General features: G+C 39.4%; 1 protein-coding gene across 2 annotated transcripts in view; it reads right to left on the bottom strand.

The window, feature by feature from the left end:
* The window catches only part of rnf220a (ring finger protein 220a), a 487,974-nt gene that overhangs the window by 205,221 nt on the left and 261,480 nt on the right, over nt 1-21,273 (bottom strand). For both annotated transcript variants that reach the window (XM_063064437.1, XM_063064436.1), the window contains exon 3: nt 16,762-16,891. In XM_063064437.1, coding sequence (XP_062920507.1) covers nt 16,762-16,891 — 130 coding nt within the window. The remainder of the gene's footprint in view (nt 1-16,761; nt 16,892-21,273) is intronic.

Raw genomic sequence — 21,273 nt, 5'->3', positions numbered from 1 at the left:
TAATATAAACAAGCAAAACTTCCTCACACATCTTGTTGCACTAAGTGCCTTTCTCCTTTCAGATACCCAACAAATGGGACATGGCCAAACATGAATGGACAATAAGTAGTACTGATGATCAACTTATCATATTGTCAACTGATTGCAGGTTTGCAGCTACCATCTGAGATACTGAACTTGTGCATGATTTGGAGGATAGTACTGAGCTGAGATTGACATGTGGTAGGGTGCCAGGGATGAGGGGGCAGCAGCTCGGACAGGACATACGTAGCATTGATGCCAGCTCCCTGAATGATGAAATTGGACTCAAATAAGTTCTCTGAAGGGGCAGTTTACACAAGTGGTTCAGATGTACATACAATGAAATAGACAATCCATTACAGAGTCTTGCAGAAAACTGGGGGTATTGTCAAGTGTTATGATGGACGTGTATGGCAGAAACTTGGTACATGACTTCGTGCAAGGCTTGAAGCCTATCATTGCTAACATGGAAGAGAAGGCCAATTCTATTTGCATATTTTGGAGATGATGCCAAAAAGCAACAGGCACCTGATGTCTGAGCACTATAGGAAAAGCTCAAGCACAGTCACCTTACTGCCAGAAAGGTACAGATTCCTACCATCAAAGCTGTGAGTTCTAGCATGAAAAGCAGCTTGCATTGTGTTACTGCAGTGCAGTGATCTCTCCTCCATTTGTGGGATTGGTAAGGGTCCATCCTATTGGATTTAGATATGTTAGATTTAGATGGAAGAATTGCTTTTTGAACACCAAAGGAAGTAATTCAATTTCACTCTCTTCTTCTTACCCAACTTGCATTCACTTTTCCAGTAATTCAGTACACCATCAGGAATGCCTAATACTTACCTGCTGATTTGTACAGGAGGTTAAAGTCCTACCATGCCTGTTTTATCATGGACTGAAACCATAACCAGAAGTAATCCATCAGCAACAAAACAGCAAGCAATAGATGATCCCTCTAAATTGCACTGGTGACAGATGTCCCTGCTACTGAGCACTAAAGAAGGTTAAAGTAATGGCTGAAGTGTTGAGCTCACAGTGACATTGATAAAATCAGATCAGAGTATCTACCTAGCAAAATTGTGGGAGATGTGACACATGGATTCAAGCCTTCAACAGTACCTCATGCAACATAGTACCCTCAAAGGTGTGCCGAACGCTGCGAACAACTTACTGTACAGTTCCCAAAAATCAGGAGGTAGTGAATTCCAATTTCTCTCTGCCTTTCTTGCAATTCCCTCCTGGAACCTTTTTGCATAACTGACAACCATCATACTCAATATGGAAAGGTAGAAACCGTGCATTAATCACATCTGTTCTTCCTGTGGTGAACTTCTAAATTCCCACTCATTAACAAAACATGCATAACTGTGAGTAATGAGTCTAACCAATCTATGTATTTAGCTCACTCCCAGCAAAATGGTTTAAGATTGCCTTGCAACGAAGAATTCCTTAACAAGAAATTTGTATTTTCATAGACTACTTCACAGAAACTCAGTTTAACATTGACAGAACCTTAGTGGGGATATTAGAAATTAAATTGCATTGCTAGTCTTGCTCACCTCCTTATTCACATGTACTTTTTCATTAAACTTTATCACAAAGGAAATGAAGCCCAGTGTTTCGTTTCAAACAGACTGCTTCAATTTTTTCCCTATTTCACATTCATTCTGCTCTTATTTTGCCAAAATGACACATTATCATTAAGTCAAGATTTTATAGAAATTGGTCAAATTTAAAATGTCATCTTCAATGAAACTCTTTAAAAATTTACATGCACTGCATGCTGCTGGACCGACTCTATTTGGAATTACAAAGAATGATTTATGAATGTGTATCATATGAGTACCACATTGAAGAATGTGCTTAATGTATAACTCGGGGAGTACGATGAGAATCTGGCCTCTCAAGTGCCAGAATCTGTTTCCTTACAATTTGAAATTCAAATAAATAAAGAGATTGGTGGCTTGTCCTCCCTCTCTCCTCTGCCTTGCTGAGACTGCCAAGGACTCTAATGTTGTAAAATTTACAAATATTGCATCAGCAGAGGAAAAGTGCCATCTCCTTTTGGAGCCAGCTCACAGCACTCAATAGTCTCTTCCTCTTCCTTTGCTCACCAGCACATTAACAATAAATTGAGCAGCTAGAATGCAGTGCTCTTTGTGTATATCGTAAATCTGAACAAACCTGTTCTCAAATTCACATTAGGTCAGGTCTGAATCTAAACTGTGTAAAACGATTTGGGTGCAGGGCTTGAAGCAAAGGGTATCTTCACCATTGCTGTTTGGAAGGGAAGGAGGGATCTTTGAATCTTACAGTGGAGAAGGAGAACATTTGGAACGGCATACATGCCAGGTAAATTGGGTATATTTGGGGTATTCTTTCACCTCAGCTATCAGTTTGCAGCCAGGTGGTTGATGGTATTTCAAACACTGATTGCAATCATTAATAAATGCCATCTTTATCATCTCTGCCTTTAACATCCTTTTAGGCTGTGAACACCAGACATCCAAGACTCCTTGGATGAAATTTCCTTCTAGTTATTCCACCAGTTTAGGTGTCAGTTATAGAACATTTGCCTGAAATAGTAAATTCTAAAATGTAAGAGCAATCCATTCTTTCAGTTAAAAAATTAATCAGGAGATGTGAAAATGGTTCCAAGTGTGAGCAATTTGACTGGAGGTTCTCACCAAAAATTTTCAGCAGGTTGTAAACTAGCTGTTCCTAACAATCACCTGCAATAGATCCTGTTAACTTTTCCATCTCTTGCAATCTGCCTTATTTAATAGAAACATGAATATTATCAGCAGTAACAACAACTAAACGTACTTAAATAGCACACTCAACATGGCAAGTAACTTAAAGCATTTCATAGAAATATTACTAAAAAAATTGATATCGAGACGTACAAGAAGCTTTATCAACAGATGACCAAAAGCCTGATCGATTAGGTAGGGATTAAGGAGAAGCATGTGAAAGAGATGCAGACTAGTGGAGAGAGTGAGGCCAGAAATTCCAGATGAAGGAATATCTGGCAAGCCTCAAGTGATTAAAATATGGAATGCAAAGAAGGACACCGTTAAAACAGTGGTAAGACAATGGAGGACTGGCCTCAATCCTACTTCTATCCAACATCCTAAATCAGAACAAAAAAAAACAAAGTCTGAACAAAACATCAGATTGGTTACACAGATCTTGTCTTTTTTAGGAATTTAGTTCAGTATCTGATACAAAACAGTTGTTTATTCAATTAGAAATTACCATCTTCTCCTTCCATTTGTTAGCCTTAATTTCTATCAATTTTTTTTAAAGGCAACAGTACCAGGACATTCCTCACCACTATTAGAATTTCAATTTTGTCCGAATTCTTAAAATTCGTACTGGTACTCACAAGAAATGATTGCATGGATTTCCTCACTTTTCTTTACTCTGGCAACCCCTGGGCACTTCTCAGGTTTGTCAAATTTACTTGCTAAGTGCAAGAGCAGGAATTATACTAAATGTTACCAAGCAATATGCAGTGCTAAAAATAATACATTCAGAATTACTTCTCACCCCATATATTTAAGGAGTTCATAAGCAACCAGATAATATTTCTCTGGTATTACCAGTGTATAGGAAACAAATCTCATTTGACTAATTGCACAAATAACAAAACGGAATGAATTACATGTACTTAAGAACTATTAGCTCTTTTGCTATGTAAATATCTGATGCCTTATTTAATCTATGTTACAACTTAAGGTTCATTATTTACCTCAGCCAATGCCTCATTTTTTAAAAACATAATTTGTTTGTCCCCCACTGGCTTCATACAACCAAAACTGAGAGGGACTTTAATCATGCAAATATAGATCTGGAGCCACCATGAGGAGTCATTTCATAACACAGCAATGGTCATTTATTGAGTGATTTTTATCTTGCTGCCCTGGTGCTGTGGATCAGCCAGCCATCATCTAAAAAGTTAATTATTCATTTCACTTAAAAGGAAATGATTCAAGGCTCAAGATTCAACATTGTTTATTGTCATTCTTCAGTACACAAGTGTAAAGGACGACAAAATGATTGTTACTTCAGATCTGATGCAGCATAAAAAAATGTACACAATAAGCATAAAGAACACAATAAAATAACAAAAATCGCCATAAATATAAATGCAATCCTGTAAAACACGATGTATTAGTAGCTGTTTTGTAGGTAGACTGATTGTACGTACATGAAGTGACACTAGATGACGTGTACGTAGTGGTGCTGGGGGTGGTATGCTGGGTTAATGGGTGGAAATGTTGATCATCTTGACGGATTGGAGGAAGTAAATGTTTTTGAGTCTAGCATGGGTGCTGCATAGTGGCACTAAAAGTCCATAAGCAAAGTGGGTGGGACTCTTCATGATATTGTTGGTCTTCTTCCATGTCAGTTTCCATATGGGCCAGCCTATCAACATCAGTCGGTAAATCTACTCATGGCGCAGTAGCAGTCAAGGTTTACATTATAGGACTGGGGTTAATTTAACACTATGAACTGCAGCAAGTCATACTGTATAGTTATGGCCAGAACGATTTTCATTCATGTTACTCCTTAGCATAAAACTTCATCAGTTTCTATATTATGGACCACTGTAGAAATAAGTGATTGTAGCTGCATGTAAACATATACATTTTGTTGCATTGAGTTGTCAACAAAACTGTTGTCTTCAACTGGGCCAGCTTTAAGTGAGAAGAATGGATGAGCTTCCGAGAAATCAGCAGCCATCCATAACCAGAAAGCAAAGTGAAGCCACCTCAAAATCCCGTGAACAACAAAAAAGTAAATGACTGGTTAATTATTCCTTGTTAACATTAGTTGAGTACACCTTATTTTTTTTTAAATCATTTTGCTAGATGTTCCAGTTATATTTAGACAAAGAAGTATTGAGATTCTACAGTTGTTACGGTGTGGTAATTTGAGTTGAGCTGAGCAACAAGTTGATTAACTTGCATCATAGGTGATACTCTGCGTAGAATGAACGGGTGGCATCAATTTCCTCCCCATGTGTGGGTGGCTTTTGACTCCCATGAAAGTTGTCCACCCATCCAGCCGAGGACATCAATATTGTTGATGACAGCCCAACACAACAAGATCGACTCGTTTACTGGTGTCAGATAGCAGACCAAGAGGGGCCAAGCCTGGCAAGGTGATGTTGATTGAAGTTACTATTATTGACATCCAAATTAGTTCAGTAAATTGTGAATCTAACAGTCAAGTGCTCCTTGACTACTGTACTGCCGTATCTGCCCAGATAACGTATTCATGTCCTTAAGAGTATTCTGAACCCAGATCTTTATCTTGGTGTTAAGAAGCTACGAAATAAGAAAAACTGACATTAAGCAGTTTCTGTTAAAACAGTGGGGTAGAAAATTCCTCCCTTTGATATTTTTAGTTGGGATGAGCACAAAATGATAAATTTTGAGCTCTTGCCAAAATTTAATATGACATATTGTCACAAGTTATTTTAGCTGGTAGAAAGAAGTAAAATTATACAGTGTATTTAATCTTCCCTGTTGAGTTACTTCAGCTCTGTCACAGCATCAGATCTGCTAGTTGCTCAAAGATAGATCTCCTGATTATCTCATAAATATTTAAGCACCAAAATTGTTTTTCAAAACAAAACTAACAAAACAACAGAAATAATCACTCACAAAATGCTGGAGGAGCTCAGCATGTCAGGCACATCTATGGAGAGGAATAAACAATCGACATTTAGGCTGAGAATCTTCATCCTGCTGAAGGGTCTCAGCCCTAAATCTTGACTGTTCATTCCTCTCCATAGTTGCTCCAGCATTCTGAGTGTGCTGCTCTGGGTTTCCAGCATCTGCAGAATCTCTTGTGTTCAGAAATAAACACTTCATAGCAATATTTCTGAATGACTTCTTTTTCTTTAAAAGCAGAGCTCTCTTGTTTTATATCTTTTTGCTGTGGACACCTCTCCTTGATGAAGGGAAGATTAAGGATGGATTGTTGAAATGGGCCGTCTATCTTCCTATTTAGCAATATTTTGGAAAGGGCACAGTCCAGAGCAATGGTAGAAGACGGTCCCAGTTTCTCTGCTGAAAGTTTGTTTGGTCAATGACTACCTAGTTCCTTAAGTTGGCAATAAGTTACAAAGTCAGCAACACATCTTCCCTGGTACAGTGGTCTATTCCATGATTGATTTGCTTTTAAGTTTTAATTCATTGTGGAGTCGATTTGCTAAATTATCATCACAGCAAGAGTTACTGTGATTGATTTCGATGTATTGAAATTTCACGTCGTTGAGTGGTAGAATTCTCATCCATACTCGTTGAGTAAAGCTTATTTTGAGTTGTGAAGCATTCCTAAATGTACTAACTTGTTATATACAATAATTTCCTGATTTGTTTTCCAATAATCAAGGTTTGATTTTCACTGTCACAATAATTGTCCAGCAATTATCACATTCATTTATCTTCATATGAATTCTATCATCCATACGCAGTTATACAGCAGCTACTCAGAACTCTGCCATCGGCAAACAGGATGGAACAAAAGACCTTCATGAGTTCCATAGCATGTATTATTTTACAAAACCATCATTCTGTAGCATTCTAGGAAGAGGATCAGGTAAATGGCACAAACCCATGAAATGTAACATCATTTGATGCATCACTTCTCCTTGTATAGTAATGTGGTAGTAAAACAGTATATAATTTCTTAGTTTTATTTTGCTGGCAACTGACCACGTGATACTACTGTGTAGAATAAAACATTGTAAAGCAATTCAAACCCCATCTCATTACTCTCAAAAAAAACTTCTCATGCATGCATCCAGCATAGCCACTGCAGACAGCTCAGCCAAGCTCAGCTCAGCCCACGACCTCAGCTTTTATTACATCTGTAGCCATAAGGGTCCGAATCATTCAGTGCTTTTTTGTGACAGCACTGCATCTCCCTTGAGATGGTGGACTAGAGGACATACGGCTTTGTAAGCGCAGGAGCATTTTAACATGGAGCATGCAGTGTATGGGGAAAAAATAGCTAATGACATTTTACATTTTTCATTTGTTGTTTTTCTCTCATTTTCTCTGCTTTTCTCTGTACTATGACTTTTCCAATCTCAGTCAGGTCATCAGGGAAACAAATGGAAGCCAGATTCAACCACACAGAGAGGGGAGCAGGGAGAGTGTTTGGGAGGGTAAGACCATTGGGAATGTCATTTGCAATTGCTATTCACTAATCTCTTTCCCTGTGTGAAGAATTAATATTCCTCTCTTTCCTTTTCATCATTCAGAGCACATGTAGAGCCACGGGCTGCAAGGAGTTAAAGCTACACTGATCATCTGGAGGAAAAAGCTATATCATAAACTCTTCTGACAGTGTTATCTACTTGTGACAAATGAAAAGGAATGATGTTTTTGCCTAAATAATAGTTACTATCGAATAAAAGACAATTCTCATCTGCTAATACACTCATCCTTATGCAAGTAACAGAACAATAAGGCCACAGTATTAATTATTAAATAATGGTGCTCTTTGTGTCGTGATGGATAACATTCAATTCATCCAGTTATTTAGGCAATACTGCCTAATCTTTAGCACAATGGCTCCCTAAACACGATCTCTGTTCCCTTCCCTCCCTAACCCTTCTTAATTCTTGTATTTTCAAATCTATACATTGATTAAGATACTGCCAATTGATTTGTTTCAATGCACACTTACCTATTGAACTGAACTTTCCAAACTTTTTTTAAAAGACACATGATATAAATGGTGCAAAATGGTTCAGTAGATTAAAAGAGCTTCTAGATTTCTATTGACCTAATCCATATTATACAAATAGTGATGGTCTTTGAAAGCTATTATGTAACCTATTACTTAGTAACCCATTGTGTATTGCCAGTGAGCAAGCAGATAAAGGGGCTAAAATACAATTGCAAATTGGTATTAGCTACTGTATGTTCTTGTTGTGAGCTAATTTCATCTCAGCATCTTTATCATCTGCCCAGCCTGTGGAAGCACACAGGATTGAGAATCAGCCTTTAGATTCATAAACTTATGCTTGTGGTAACATAAGTATTTACTGCTTTACATCCTTAGTTTTACATATCTCAGGATTTCCTTTTCCAGGCACCTGAACTTGGGTGGCTGGATCTCAAAGTGCTTAAGAACAAGGAGCAAGGGCAGATTATGTGGCTCCTCCAGCTGATCTGACATTCAGTAAGATCATGGTTGATTTAATATTTTTCTGTCTGTTACCTCCAACCCTTGACTCCCTTGCAGCACAAAATTCTATTTAACTCACCTCTGAATATATTCAGTTATTTAACCTCCACAGCTCTTTGGGGAATCTAGAGATTCACTTCTCTCAGAAGGAAGAAATTCCTCTCCATCACTGTCATAATTAGGCAACTCCTTATTCTGAAGCTACATCCCCAGCTCTTGACTGCTCCATGAGACGAAATATTCACTTGACATCTACCCTGAGAAGCCCCCTTTTGAATCATATGTTTCAATGTGATCAGTTCTTATTCTTCAAAGTGTTTATGCAGATAGGTCCACTCTCCTCAAAGTTTCCTATAAATCATCTCTCATCCCAGGAATAACCTTCAAAAGCCTGCTCTTATTGCTCCAGTACAACATCTCTCCTTCAGTAAAGTGAACAAAACTGTACTCAGCGTTCCAGAAATGGCCTCACTGATGCTCTGAACAGTGAGGCAACATCTACCTCATGTGTACTTAATCCCTTTTGGATTAAAGGCCAATACTTCAGTTGCCTTCCTAATTACTTACTGTGCCTGCTTTTTAACTTTACGTCTTTCATGCATAAGACACCCAGATCCCTCTGGACCACAGCATGAGGGAGGATGGTGGCATCGTGGCTAACACAATTGCTTTACAGCACCAGCGATCTCTGATAGGGGTTCAACTCCCACCGCCCTCTGTTAGGAGTTTGTATGTTCTCCCCATGACCACATGGGTTTCCTCCAGGTGCTCCAGTTTCCTCCCACATTCCATTGATGTACATTTAGGGTTGGTAAGTTGTGGGAATGCTATGTTGACACTGGAAATGTGATGACACTTGCAGGCTGCCCCCATAATTCTTGCTGATTTGATTTGGTGCAAGTGACGCAAATCACAGTGTGTTTTGATGTACATGTGACAAATAAAGCACATCTTTTATTCAATGGCACTTCTTTGTCCAAAGAATATTCTGCTTTCCTATTCTTTCTAACAAGCGAGTAACCTCACATTGTAATCCAAGTGTATGTTTTCTTGTTTAACCTGTCTACATACCTTTGCAGACTTCTTCTGCCCTCCTCACAACTCGCTTTTCTGTCCGCTGCTGCACTATCAGTAAATTTGGTTATATAATGGATGATAGATAGTGTAAAAGCAAAGTCTAGGTTTCTCCTGGCAGGGGTTTCTAGAACCAAGGGTCATAGGGTCCAAATAAGTAATGGACATTGAGGACAGCAACAAGAGGAAAATATTTCACTCAGTGAGTCATAGATGTTTGGAAATTTCCACCCAGGGTAGCTTTGGAGATGCAACCACTGGGTATATTCAAGACGGAGGAGGTAGTGAAGGCAGGGATTCTCACTACATTTATCTATTTACGGATTTAAATTCCTCAGTGTTATCATTTCAGAGGACATGTCCTGGCCCCAGCATACAAGTACAATTACAAAGAAAGTACAGCAGCACCTTTTCTTCTTTAGAAGTTTGTGAAGATTTGGCATGTCATCTAAAACTTTGACCAACTTCTATAGATGTGTGGTGGAGAGTATATTGACCGGCTGCATCACAGCCTGGTATAGAAACACCAATGCCCTTGAATGGAGAATCCTATAAGAAGTAGTTGATATGGCTCAGTCCATCATAGGTGAAGCCCTCCCCACCATTGAGCACATCTACACTGAGTGTTATCACAAAAAAGCAGCATCCATCATCAGGGACCCCCACCACTCAGAATATGCTCTCTTCTCGCTGCTGCCATCAGGAAGAAGGTACAGGAGCCTCAGGACTCACAGCACAAAACTGTTCAGGAACAGTTATTACCCCTCAGCCATCAGACTCTTGAACCAAAGGGGGTTACTCAACTTCACTTGCCCCAGCACTGAAATGTTCCCACAACCTATGGACTCACTTTCAAGAAATCTTCATCTCATGTTCTCGATATTTCATACACACTTTTTTATTATTGTGATTTCTTTATTTTTGTATTTGCACAGTTTGTTGTCTCTTGCATGCTGGTTGAATGCCCAAGTTGGTGCGGTCTTTCATTGATTCTATTATGGTTATTATTCTATCAAGGATTTACTGAGTATGCCTGCAAGAAAATGAATCTCAGGGTTGTATATGGTGACATATATGTATTTTGATAATAAATTTATTTTGAACTTTGATCTACAGCACAGTAACAGAGTCTTCCAGCCCAATGAACCCATGTCACCCAATTATATCCATGTGTCCAATTAACTAATTACCCGTATGTCTTTGGAATGTGGGAAGAAACCAGAGCACACAGAGGAAATACATGTGGTAATTTGGAGAATATACAAACTCCTTGCAGACAGTAGTGAGAATTGAAACCAAGTTGCTAGTACTGCAATAGTGCTATGCTAACCACCACACTACTGTACTGCCCCAAGAAGTATCTAGATGAATTTAAGAATGAATACTTGAATCACCAAGACACAGAGGTTATGGATGAAGTGCAGGTAAATGGGATTAGTATATACTTGGATACCTGATGGCTGTCATACAAGTGATGGGCTGAAGGGCCTACTTTTGTGCTGTATGACTCCATGAATTTTTCAGATATTACTGGAATTGAGTTAGTGTGGGAATAGGAAGTTGATGTAAGAAGAAATACAAGCCATTATCTAATTAAATGGAAGAATAGGCACAAGGGACAAAATGATCTACAACTGCTCCTTTCTCTTGTTATTTTGTAGCCCACTTAGTCATGCAATCTTTCTGTAACATCTAATTATTTCCTGGGCATCCTCTGTGGAACTGCAGGTGCATCGGAAGCACCCATAGTTCCTCAAATGATCCCCAAGAAATGAGGGTTGAAGTCAAGGCATTCACTTCCCAAACGTTCTCCTTCCTGTTTGTTGCAGCAAACCCAGACTATTAACTGATTTAGCAGGCTGAAAAGTCAACAGGAGTTGGAAAAGTAGAGGGCCCATGTTGGTTTGGAGGATTGGAAGCTGTGAAGATCATTAGAGGGATTAGTTAGTGTATATGGACAAGCAACCAGTATAAATCGATAATGCCCACAGGGTAGGGAACATCATGAATGGATAGGCTATGTGAGCTATGAAGTGATTGCATTTGGAATTCATTTACATTCTAGTTATCTGAAAATCAAAGCACAATAAAAAGTGCATGGTGGACTATGAGCGCAACTGGTTGGAGTGTTATTGATTGTGCTTCACTCTGACCAGCACATGAAACTGTGTTGTTGGTCACTACAAGAAACTGGGGAAAATATCATTTTAGCTGATCGTGTTTTGTAATTCATTTATCTGAGATGCAATTACTGCAGGCAAAGCTGACATTTATTGCCCAACATTCATTGCCCTGGAGAAGGCGTTGGCGAGTCAGATTTTTGGACTACTGAAAGGATTTAGAGTCCAGGATTCAGACACAGCAAGAATGAAGGATATTCTTCCAAGTCAGGACATTGTGTGCCTTGGAGGGAAACCTGCAGGTAGTGGCGTTCCTTTATACGTATTGCCCTCGTCCTTCTTGATGGTGGAGATCACAGGCTTAGTAGGTACTGGTCAAGTAATGGCCGCAGTAGGTGAAGTAAAGAGATAAGGTGGTACACGAGTACCACTCAAACAGATTGCTTTCTCCTGAATGGTATTGAGCTTCATAAGTAAAGTAGAAAGTGCACTCCTTTAGAAAAGTGGACAGAGTTCCCTCAGGCTCCTGCTGATTGATGGAGCAGCTGAAGATGGTTGGTTCTTGGACAATAACCTGATGATCTCCTGCAGCAAGGCACTGGGGCTAAGATGGGGGACCTTACTGCCAGTACTGAATTAGCCACAATTGACCACACATGCAAGTGTTGCTTGGAAAAAAAAATCTCTGATGAATTTACCAGAGGACCACATGCTGCTGTTTTGCTTGGAATTGCAATACTGGGTACGGAAATTTCAAAATGATCCAAGAGCCAAGGGAAACAGGTCTTTTCTATTCACCCTGCTAGGCCGTTTTTAACTTATACACATGAATAACATTTCGCCCAGTCACCCTTGAAAGAAAACACACAGCCTTGTCAGTCTTTCCTTGGGAATGGACACCCCCTCACTTAAAACGGTATGCCAGATAGATTATTTATACCTCGATCACCTTCACTAAGATTGGTGCTTCCAAGGAGATATAGTAAAATAAAATGTGTCAAAACGGGAACGAGATTCTCTTCAGCATCTAGAGTTAGTAAGACGTTTAAAAATAAAGACTAGCTTTATTTGGCACATGTACATCAGATTGTCTATTAAAATGCATCATTTGTGTCAAATGAAATCAGCCAAGATTGTGCTGGTCAGCCTGTCAGTGTCACCATGCTTCCAGCATCAACACAGCATGTCCACAACTCACTAACCTTAACAATGTGTCTTTGGAATGTGAGTGCAAACCTGAGGACCTGAAGGAAACTCATCAGGTCACAGGGAGAAGGTACAAACTCCTTGCAGACAGCAGTGCAAATCGAACCCTGATCTTACAGCTAGGATTGTAAAGCACTGCACTATTACGCTATCATGCCATATTGTGGATTAGTATCATATGATTTTCTGCCTTCCTCTTCTTTATATCAATACATTGAAACACGTAAGTATGCGTGTATGTGTGCTTGTTGTGGTGGTGGGATAGGGGGAGTGGACAGTGAAAGTAGCATTAGCAGGAGCACAATGAACTGAATGAACTTCTATTCTGTAATTTCCATGACCATACAGCAAGATTCATGTCTACGTTTTGAGAAAGGGTAAATATAACATCGGTAATCTGGTACCCAACTGAAATTGGATTGACACCAGCTATAATCATAGGCCTAAGAACACCACTGGGGTACAGTCTTGGTAGTTACAGTTTGCAGCCTTCACATTATCATTCTACAAAACTCATACCAGAGTGTCTGTCAGTACAGTTACATACATTTGGAACCATTATATTCATGAAGCTTTTCACTTCATTGTATAATGCCGAGTTACATATTTGATAAGTACAGTAATAAAAAGTAATGAACATGTTCTGTAGCATAATGTACTATGCACATGCCGAAGTATAATGTAATGTACATGTTCTGTAATGTAATGTAACTTAATGTACTGTGAAATTGTAATATCAATCAGTTTCAAATACATTGATGTCAGGTTAGATGTAGAATAAAGTTCCTCCTATTCTGCTGCAATTGTATCTCTCTCATCACTTTGACCATTGCACCTGTGCGAATATTTCTGCTTCCCTAAGTTGCCATCCTCATGGCCTCTCTGAGTGAAAATGATGATTAAGTGCAAATTAGTGTTGAGTTATAAACCATTTCGTGCTGCAGGTTAAGACTTGCCAACCCCTTTTCACTTACAGCTGGCAAGGAAAGAAGGCTTTCAACCCAGCACTGCGGGTTGGATACAGCATCTCAAAACATTTGACTCTTCAGTGTCAGAGGAATGCTAAATGATTCTTCCGAGCTGATTCTGGGAAGTGTACAATATGGCAGTGGTTTCTGAAAGCTATTTTGCCTCCACTCCAAAAAACAATGACCAGTTCTCAATAATCTATGTACAGTTGACTCCAATGGATGCAAAATAATAATGGATATAATAAATGATCTCAAAATATAGAAAGCTTCTGATTAATTATCACTATAATCTCATCTATTTAACAAGTTCTTGGAGTTCTTCCCATAGACAAGAAGAGGCCCATGTGTTGCTAATATCCAGGCAGAATCAGGAAATTATTTATCTTGAGAGTGGCGACAAGCAGAAGATATTCTGCATGTATGGGTTCTTAAAGACACTCAATTTGGTTTCTAAGATAAGGTTACACTATACCAACTTTGCTGAATTGGTTCCACGTCTGTGGATCTTCACATCCTGGAAATGATATATTTCTGCGAATTTTGTAATGGCCACATGACTGGAGTGGGCTGATTTCTATAAAATGCTACACAATACATAATTAGACTGAGTCCAGCGGGAGTAGCATTAATATAGAGAATTGATTGTCTTCTCATAGGCAGAGGGTTATTATCTACAATAATGGGTATGCAGACAGAATAACAGAGGAGTGATGTGATGTGTTAGACCATTGTTCTTTGAAATTTTTACAAAGAATGTAGATGATGGTGATGAGAGAGACGATGGGCATTTGCTGGCTGCCACAGTTGCTTATGTCGTTAAAGCGGCTTCAGATCAAAATTCATTGCCTGTGAGGGGATTTGGGATGGCCAAAGAATGTCAAATGTGTTACATTAATAACATCTTGTGTGTGGAACTTGAGAAACAGATCAAAGATGGGAGAGCTGAAACAATCGAGGGTAATTAGAAATTATACACCCCCAAGAAAGCCCTTACAGTATCCTACGTTATTGACAGACTTTCTATTGATGCATTTTAACAAATTATCTTTTTAAAATAATGTTAATCTTAATCGTAACCTCAGGTTATCAAGAAGGCAAATGGAATATTGGCTTTCATTACTGGAGGGTTTGCATTTGAGAGCAGGTGGTTATGCTGCACAGGGTACTGGTGAGACATGCAGTTCTGATCTCCTTATTTGAGGAAGAATATACTAGTTTTGTAGGTGGTGCAGAGAAGGTTCACCAAGTTGATTCCGGAGATGAGGGTGTTTGCCCATGAGGAGAGAGTGAGTCACCCAAGACTATACTTGTTGGAATTCAGAACAATGAGAGGGTATTTTACAGAATCATATAAAATCGTGAAAGGGCAATAAGATAGAGACAGGAAGTTGTTTCCACTGGGAAGTAAGACTGGAACTAAGGGACACAGCCTCAAATTCAGGGGAATAGATTAAGGACAGAAATGAGGAGAAACTGCTTTCCCAAGGGAGTAGTAAATCTGTGGAATTCTCTGCCCAGGGAAACAGTAGAGGTTACCTCATTAAATATAGTTAAGCCACAGTTAGATAGATTTTTGCACAGCAGTGGAATTAAGGGTTATTTGGAAAAGGGACGTAGGTAGAGCTGAGTCCATGGCTATACCTGCCATGATCTTATTGAATGGTGGAGCAGGCTCAATGAGACAAATGGTCTACTGGTTCCATTTCTTATGTTCTTCTGTTCTAACTAAATAGATATTTTCTGACAGGCATGATTTCTAAAATTGCATGACACTGTGAAAACCTGTTTTAAAAATTGCTTCACCTTTCTTTCTTATATATATACACTTGCATTGTTAGAATAATAAAAACCTCGCAACTTTGAAGCAACACTGAATATCCAGTGTAGATCTGGGGTCCGGGCCTGAAAGAAGTCTGGTGAGACCTTCAGCAGGAGATAATCGCTCATGGATTTAGCTTGATTATCAAGGGGAATCTAAATCCAGCAAGATGTCAAATTAGGTTTTAAAATGCCTGAGAGGGGTCCCTTGGATCGGTTGAACATTCTGTAAACCTACTTGACATTAATTTAAATGCTTGGTCAATCAAGACATGTTTTCCAAACATATATGTTTTAACTGCTGGGTGATGGACACCATGCAAGTAACTCGGCACCTGAGCATAAATCTCTCTTCAGGACATTGCGACAGGAGTTTTGACCCAAACAATGTACTGGTTAGACTGCATTCAACCAATACTAGTTTGAGATAGTTAGCTGTGAGTTAAATGCAGCATTAGTTCTTACATAATACAATAAAAGATATTGGGCTGTTCTGATTCAATGCAGCTGTTTTTTTTAATAGGTACATAATAAATAAAATTTATATCTTGCACCAGATTGCCCAGGCAATAGAGACATGTTTGGTTGGACAGTTTCATTGCATACGTGGATTTAAGGTAGTCCATTGGATGTCCAGATTTTTACAATTTATGTCTCTAGCAGGCAGAATTTGTTGATCAATTTAAAGGCTATATTCTCAAACTGTCAAACCTCAATGTAAACACAAGTATCCTTTGAAAACAAATCTGAACAATTATGTTATTGGCTCATATTCAGAATCAGCAGCCAATTCTCAAGCTAAATGGTAAATATATCACTTAGTGTCACTCTGCTCTCTACAACAATCGATGAGTTTAAACACTGGAACTATCCATTAGCAAACTTCACACCAGTCATTTCACACAAATTACTGGTTAGTGTTTGATAACATTCCTGTCTCCTGCAAAATAGAAGATAAGGAATTCTCCGATTATTAATTTTATTTAACCCAAACAAATCAGCAAGAAAATACAAAACAAAACAAATGAACCAAGTTTAAAAAAATGCAACACTACAGGGGACACACTATAGCCGAGTCTTTAACTCATCTGTAATAGATGTTCATTCCAATCCCAAACCAGCCTGAGTGACTGGGTGCATGTGCAGTCCATCACCAGCGACAACGCCGATAATCTGTGTGTAAATCTTATCAGCTTGCTTGCTTCCATGATAGTTCACTATAACTTTTCCCACACACACATGTGCATTTGTCTATGAGTGTGTCAATGTACATCTGCAAATTCTTCAGTGCTGTGACCCTGATAAGAATAATTTTTTAAAAAGTGAGGGTACCATACCATAAGTTGCTTTGAGTGAGCTTTTCCAGCTCTTGTTCCATATGGTCTTGTAGTTCACTTGGACGGAGCAGTACCTGACAGATGGGGCATATTGGAGCTTGAGTATCGTACAGAGTTGCCTTCTTCTTGCCTGATTTAAAGAAAAATGTAAAAATTATTATGAAAGTACTATAGTAATAGTCCTTCATTGAAAAATTAAGCGTTTCTCAATTTGTCGTCCTTAAGAAAATAATTGCCAGACCAGTTTACTTGCTGAGCATATTATCGCACATAAGCTATCATTATATAAACAGTCCATCATTCTAATTTTTTTATAAAGAATAGTATCTATACATGGATCAGTATCTTTCTAATGTTTCTAGTTAGTTTTTAATCTGTAAATTAATATAACCATCTGTAATGGTTATCTTGGTTTAGATTTTCTTCATTATCCCAAATCTATGAACGTCAAGACAGCAAGCAGGCTACTGGCAAAAAGTAAGCATAAGCCATCCTGGTATGATGGCAAAGTCTCTGGTACAGCACTGCCTGCACCTCAAATCATTTGTGCCTGACAAAAATCTCCATTCCTGGCCAAAACAAAAGACGTTAAATATCTGGGGCTGCTATTGGACTTTTATTCTTTCCCCGTCTTTTTCTGGCCAAGTTGCAACAATTTTGTAAACACAAAATAGTCTGCAGATGCTGGGGTCAAAGCAACACTCACAGCACACTGGAGGAACTCAGCAGGTCGGGCAGCATCCGTGGAAACCATCAGTCAATGTTTTGGGCCGGAACCCTTCGTCAGGACTGAAGAGGGAAGGGGCAGAGGCCCTATAAAGAAGGCAGGGGGAGGGTGGGAAGGAGAAGGCTGGTAAATGTCAGGTGAAAAACCGGTAAGGGGAAAGATAAAGGGGTGGGGGAGGAGAAACAGGGAGGGGATAGGCAGGAAAGGTGACGAGGGAATAGGGGAAAGCACAATGGGTAGTAGAAGGAGGCAGAACTATGAGGGAGGTGATAGGCAGCTGGGGGAGGGGGCAGAGTGAAACTGGGATGGGGGACGGGAGTGGGAGGGAATTACCGGAAGTTGGAGAATTCAATGTTCATACCAAGGGGCTGGAGACTACCCAGACAGTATATGAGGTGTTGAAACAATTTTGTGACTTGAGGTATAGCACTAAGTTCCCACTCACCAACAAGAAACCTGCTGTCCTTGCAAGATGGCCTCTGAGAGGAATCAAGGATGGTTTCTGTGAGACTGAGGGACTAAATAGAAATGCTTCCACTTAAATGGCACAATTCACCACCATTAAATATCAAAGCACATTGCTACCAATGAAGTGCACTTGTCCATTAATTGCAAAAATTTAATTTAGATAATCTGATGTGTTGTTGGGAGAGCTGATCAGGATAGCGGGGATAGCTTCATTGCTCTTCTTTGAAGTAGTATCACAACATATTGCACTCACTTGACAAAGAAGATCACAAAGCATAAAATTTCAATCAAGGGATTGCATCTTGAACAGCTCAGCACTCCATTAATATTGCACTGAAGTGTTGGTCGGTCCATACTTAAGCACATGACTCTCTAGTTCAAAGACCAACAGGTTGGCATAACTCTTGTGGAAAGAGCAGAGCTCAGGTCTATGTTTCTAACTTCCTGCGATGGGACAACAAGAGATTTTGCAGAAAGATCATGAGTGGAGATGATAAATTAGAACTGGCACTGCCTAGCTTCTCAATAAAATTCCACAGAAAATACACTCTGTAATCAGCAGATTCAGACAAAAGCGTCTGGCAACAAAGTGCGACAGAACAGCAATGACGGCAATTACACATAAACTTTCAGTGTACCTTTTCAGATTATATCTATTGAAAAAGGCACAGATCTGCTGTAATTAACTAAATTTCATTTTGGTGCTACATAAAATGAAATAAGGTAACATGGATAGAAGGTTGGCTGAAACAGAGAGTAGGGATAAATATTTCCTTTTCTTATCAACAAGATATAATGAGTGGTGTGACAAGGGGGTCAGTGCCTTTGGGCTGTAACCTTTTTTTAATAAATTATGCAAATAACTTGGATGAAAACACCAAAGATACGTTTGCTAGATATGCTGATGATGCAAAGACGGGAGAAATTGTGAAGAGGAGATAAGGAGACTACAAAGAAAATAGGCAGTAGAAAAAATTCTGCCAAAGGTCAGAAAATCTGAAATTGTCCATTTTGGCAAAAACATTGAAAAAAGTAACGTATTATCTGAATGACCAGAGAGAGTGCAGGGCCCCGAGGTACTGAAGGGTGTCCAGGTGTGTGCTTCAATAAAGTTCAGGAATCAGGTACAATTATGAGGAAAATTAACAGAATGTTGTTGTTATTTATAGGGGAATGAATACAACCATAGGGAGGATACTCTTTATTGGTGCAGGGCATTGATGAGACCACATCTGCAATATTATGTCAACCATTGGTCTACTTATTTCGCAAAGGATGTAAAGGCAATGGAGGCAGTTCAGTAAAAATTCACTTGATTTATCCCAGAAGGAGAGAACTGTCTTACGTAGAAAGGTTTGACAAACCAAATTTGTATCTGCTAGAGTGGAAGGAAGTGAGGAATATCGACAACTTGTGGCTACTAATGAAAGCTAATGGAGAAAATGCAAAGCAGTAGAAAGTGTTTGGTTCCTCAGAAGCCAGGAAGATTTTGAGAGACACGTCACAGAATCTGTTTGAGAAGATAGCTAAGGCAGTCAAAGACACAAATCAAGCTCCTGGAAACTACTGCCAGCATGCAAATTTATTTATTGAGATGCAGTGCAAAATAGGCCCTTCCATCCCTTTAAGCCACACTGCTTAGCAACCCCCCAAGTTAATTCCAGCCAAACCACGGGGACAATTTACGATGATCAATTAACCTACCAACCAGTACGTCTTTGGACTGTGCGAGGAAACCCACACAGTCACAGGGAGAACAGACAAGCTCCTTACAGGCAGCGGTGCCACAATGCCACCGCTAAGCTCCTCAGTCATTTTAGACACTTCTCACTGCATCTTTACTACTTTCTGATAATCTCTGTTAATTCACATCCCATTTCCCTTCATCCAACAATATATCCTGATTTACAAGATGCAGACGTACCTCATACTTCCAACTAACCTCAATACACCACAACTCCTTACATGTTGCTTTCTCCTGATGACCCACAATTTGGTCGGGTAAGTAGAAGATCAAGAAAAGAATGATAATGATGCTCTCATGCTCTCTTCATTTAACACACCCAGCTACCAACTCAGATACAATGCAGAATCAATTAGAGCTTTGCCAAAGCGTGGGACCGGCCTGTGGTGAATCTCCAGAAACATCTTGATTAAGGATATTGTAAGATGTATATTAGACATCTCTCTGTTCTGGGATTTTGGGATGCAGAATTAATGAATGGGTGCATTAGCAGGCATGTCAGAAGAGATATTACTGTCCTCCCTTATGTACCAGTGGATGGGAAAATGTGAGGCATTGCTGGGAAGCAGTGGATATTGCAGATATCTGCAAATCCAACTCATACACATAAAAATTAGGCCTTGGCTAGAGTCCTCAATAGCCAGTGGTAATACAGTTTCCTCACAGAGATGTCAGAGGCAGGGTTTTTTATGCAGAGTGTTGGAAGCCTGAAACACACTGCTTGTGGCGATGGTGGAAGCTGATACAATGAAGACATTGAAAGGACTCAGTTATGTAGGTGGATGTAAGAAAATGGAAGGTTATGGTCTATGTAGGAAGGAAGGACTAGTTAGATTGATCATGGTGTAGCCATAGTGCTGCATTGTTCTATGTTCTATGTCTAAGCTTGCCTTGTGGCTGGATCTACTGACATAGCTCACCAAGGATGATCTCACTAAAGATTGATTGCCTTGTGCTCTGCTACTCACTGAGACTCTGGCAGAATGCCTCATGCCTGAATAAAGTAACAGAAATGGCTTCCTCTGAGATCCCCTTCTTTCCCTTCTGTTCCTCCCTCTTCTAGCAGCATGTTCCGCTCTGTGTGTCCACAGTTCAATCATGCAGTCATACTGTACACCAGGAATAAGGAATCCATCTTTGGAAACAATGGTTTGTTCTGGAGCCTTGGAGTCAAAGTTAAATACCCCTGTATCTGGAATATCATTCCCCGTAGACATTAGTGAGTTCAATAACATGTAGAAGGAGCGATCAATTATAGAATTATGGGAACACCCAGTTGAAATCAATCAGTTTATGATCCCTTTAAACCGTACTTTTGGGGCTCTCTTCCTCAACCTGAATATGTTTGCAGCTGTGCCGAGTTAAGAAAGTGCATAAGCTGGAACGTTTAGCTTCAATTTGGCAGCACTGACATCAAATCAACATTGCATGCTAATTGACATCATGATCTACTTACTTTGAGCACTTTCAGCTGGTGTTATCCATGCACACGTTAAGTCATTACCAACACAACAGCTGGTGTGACAAACATCATAAATATGCTTACACGCATCACTCTCCCAAATAGAATATA

This window comes from Mobula hypostoma, chromosome 12, assembly GCF_963921235.1.
Source record: "Mobula hypostoma chromosome 12, sMobHyp1.1, whole genome shotgun sequence".
In the NCBI taxonomy this organism is placed as follows: domain Eukaryota; kingdom Metazoa; phylum Chordata; class Chondrichthyes; order Myliobatiformes; family Myliobatidae; genus Mobula; species Mobula hypostoma.
The sequence above is the reverse complement of the archived record's forward strand: the minus strand, read 5'-3'. Positions and strand labels throughout refer to the sequence as shown.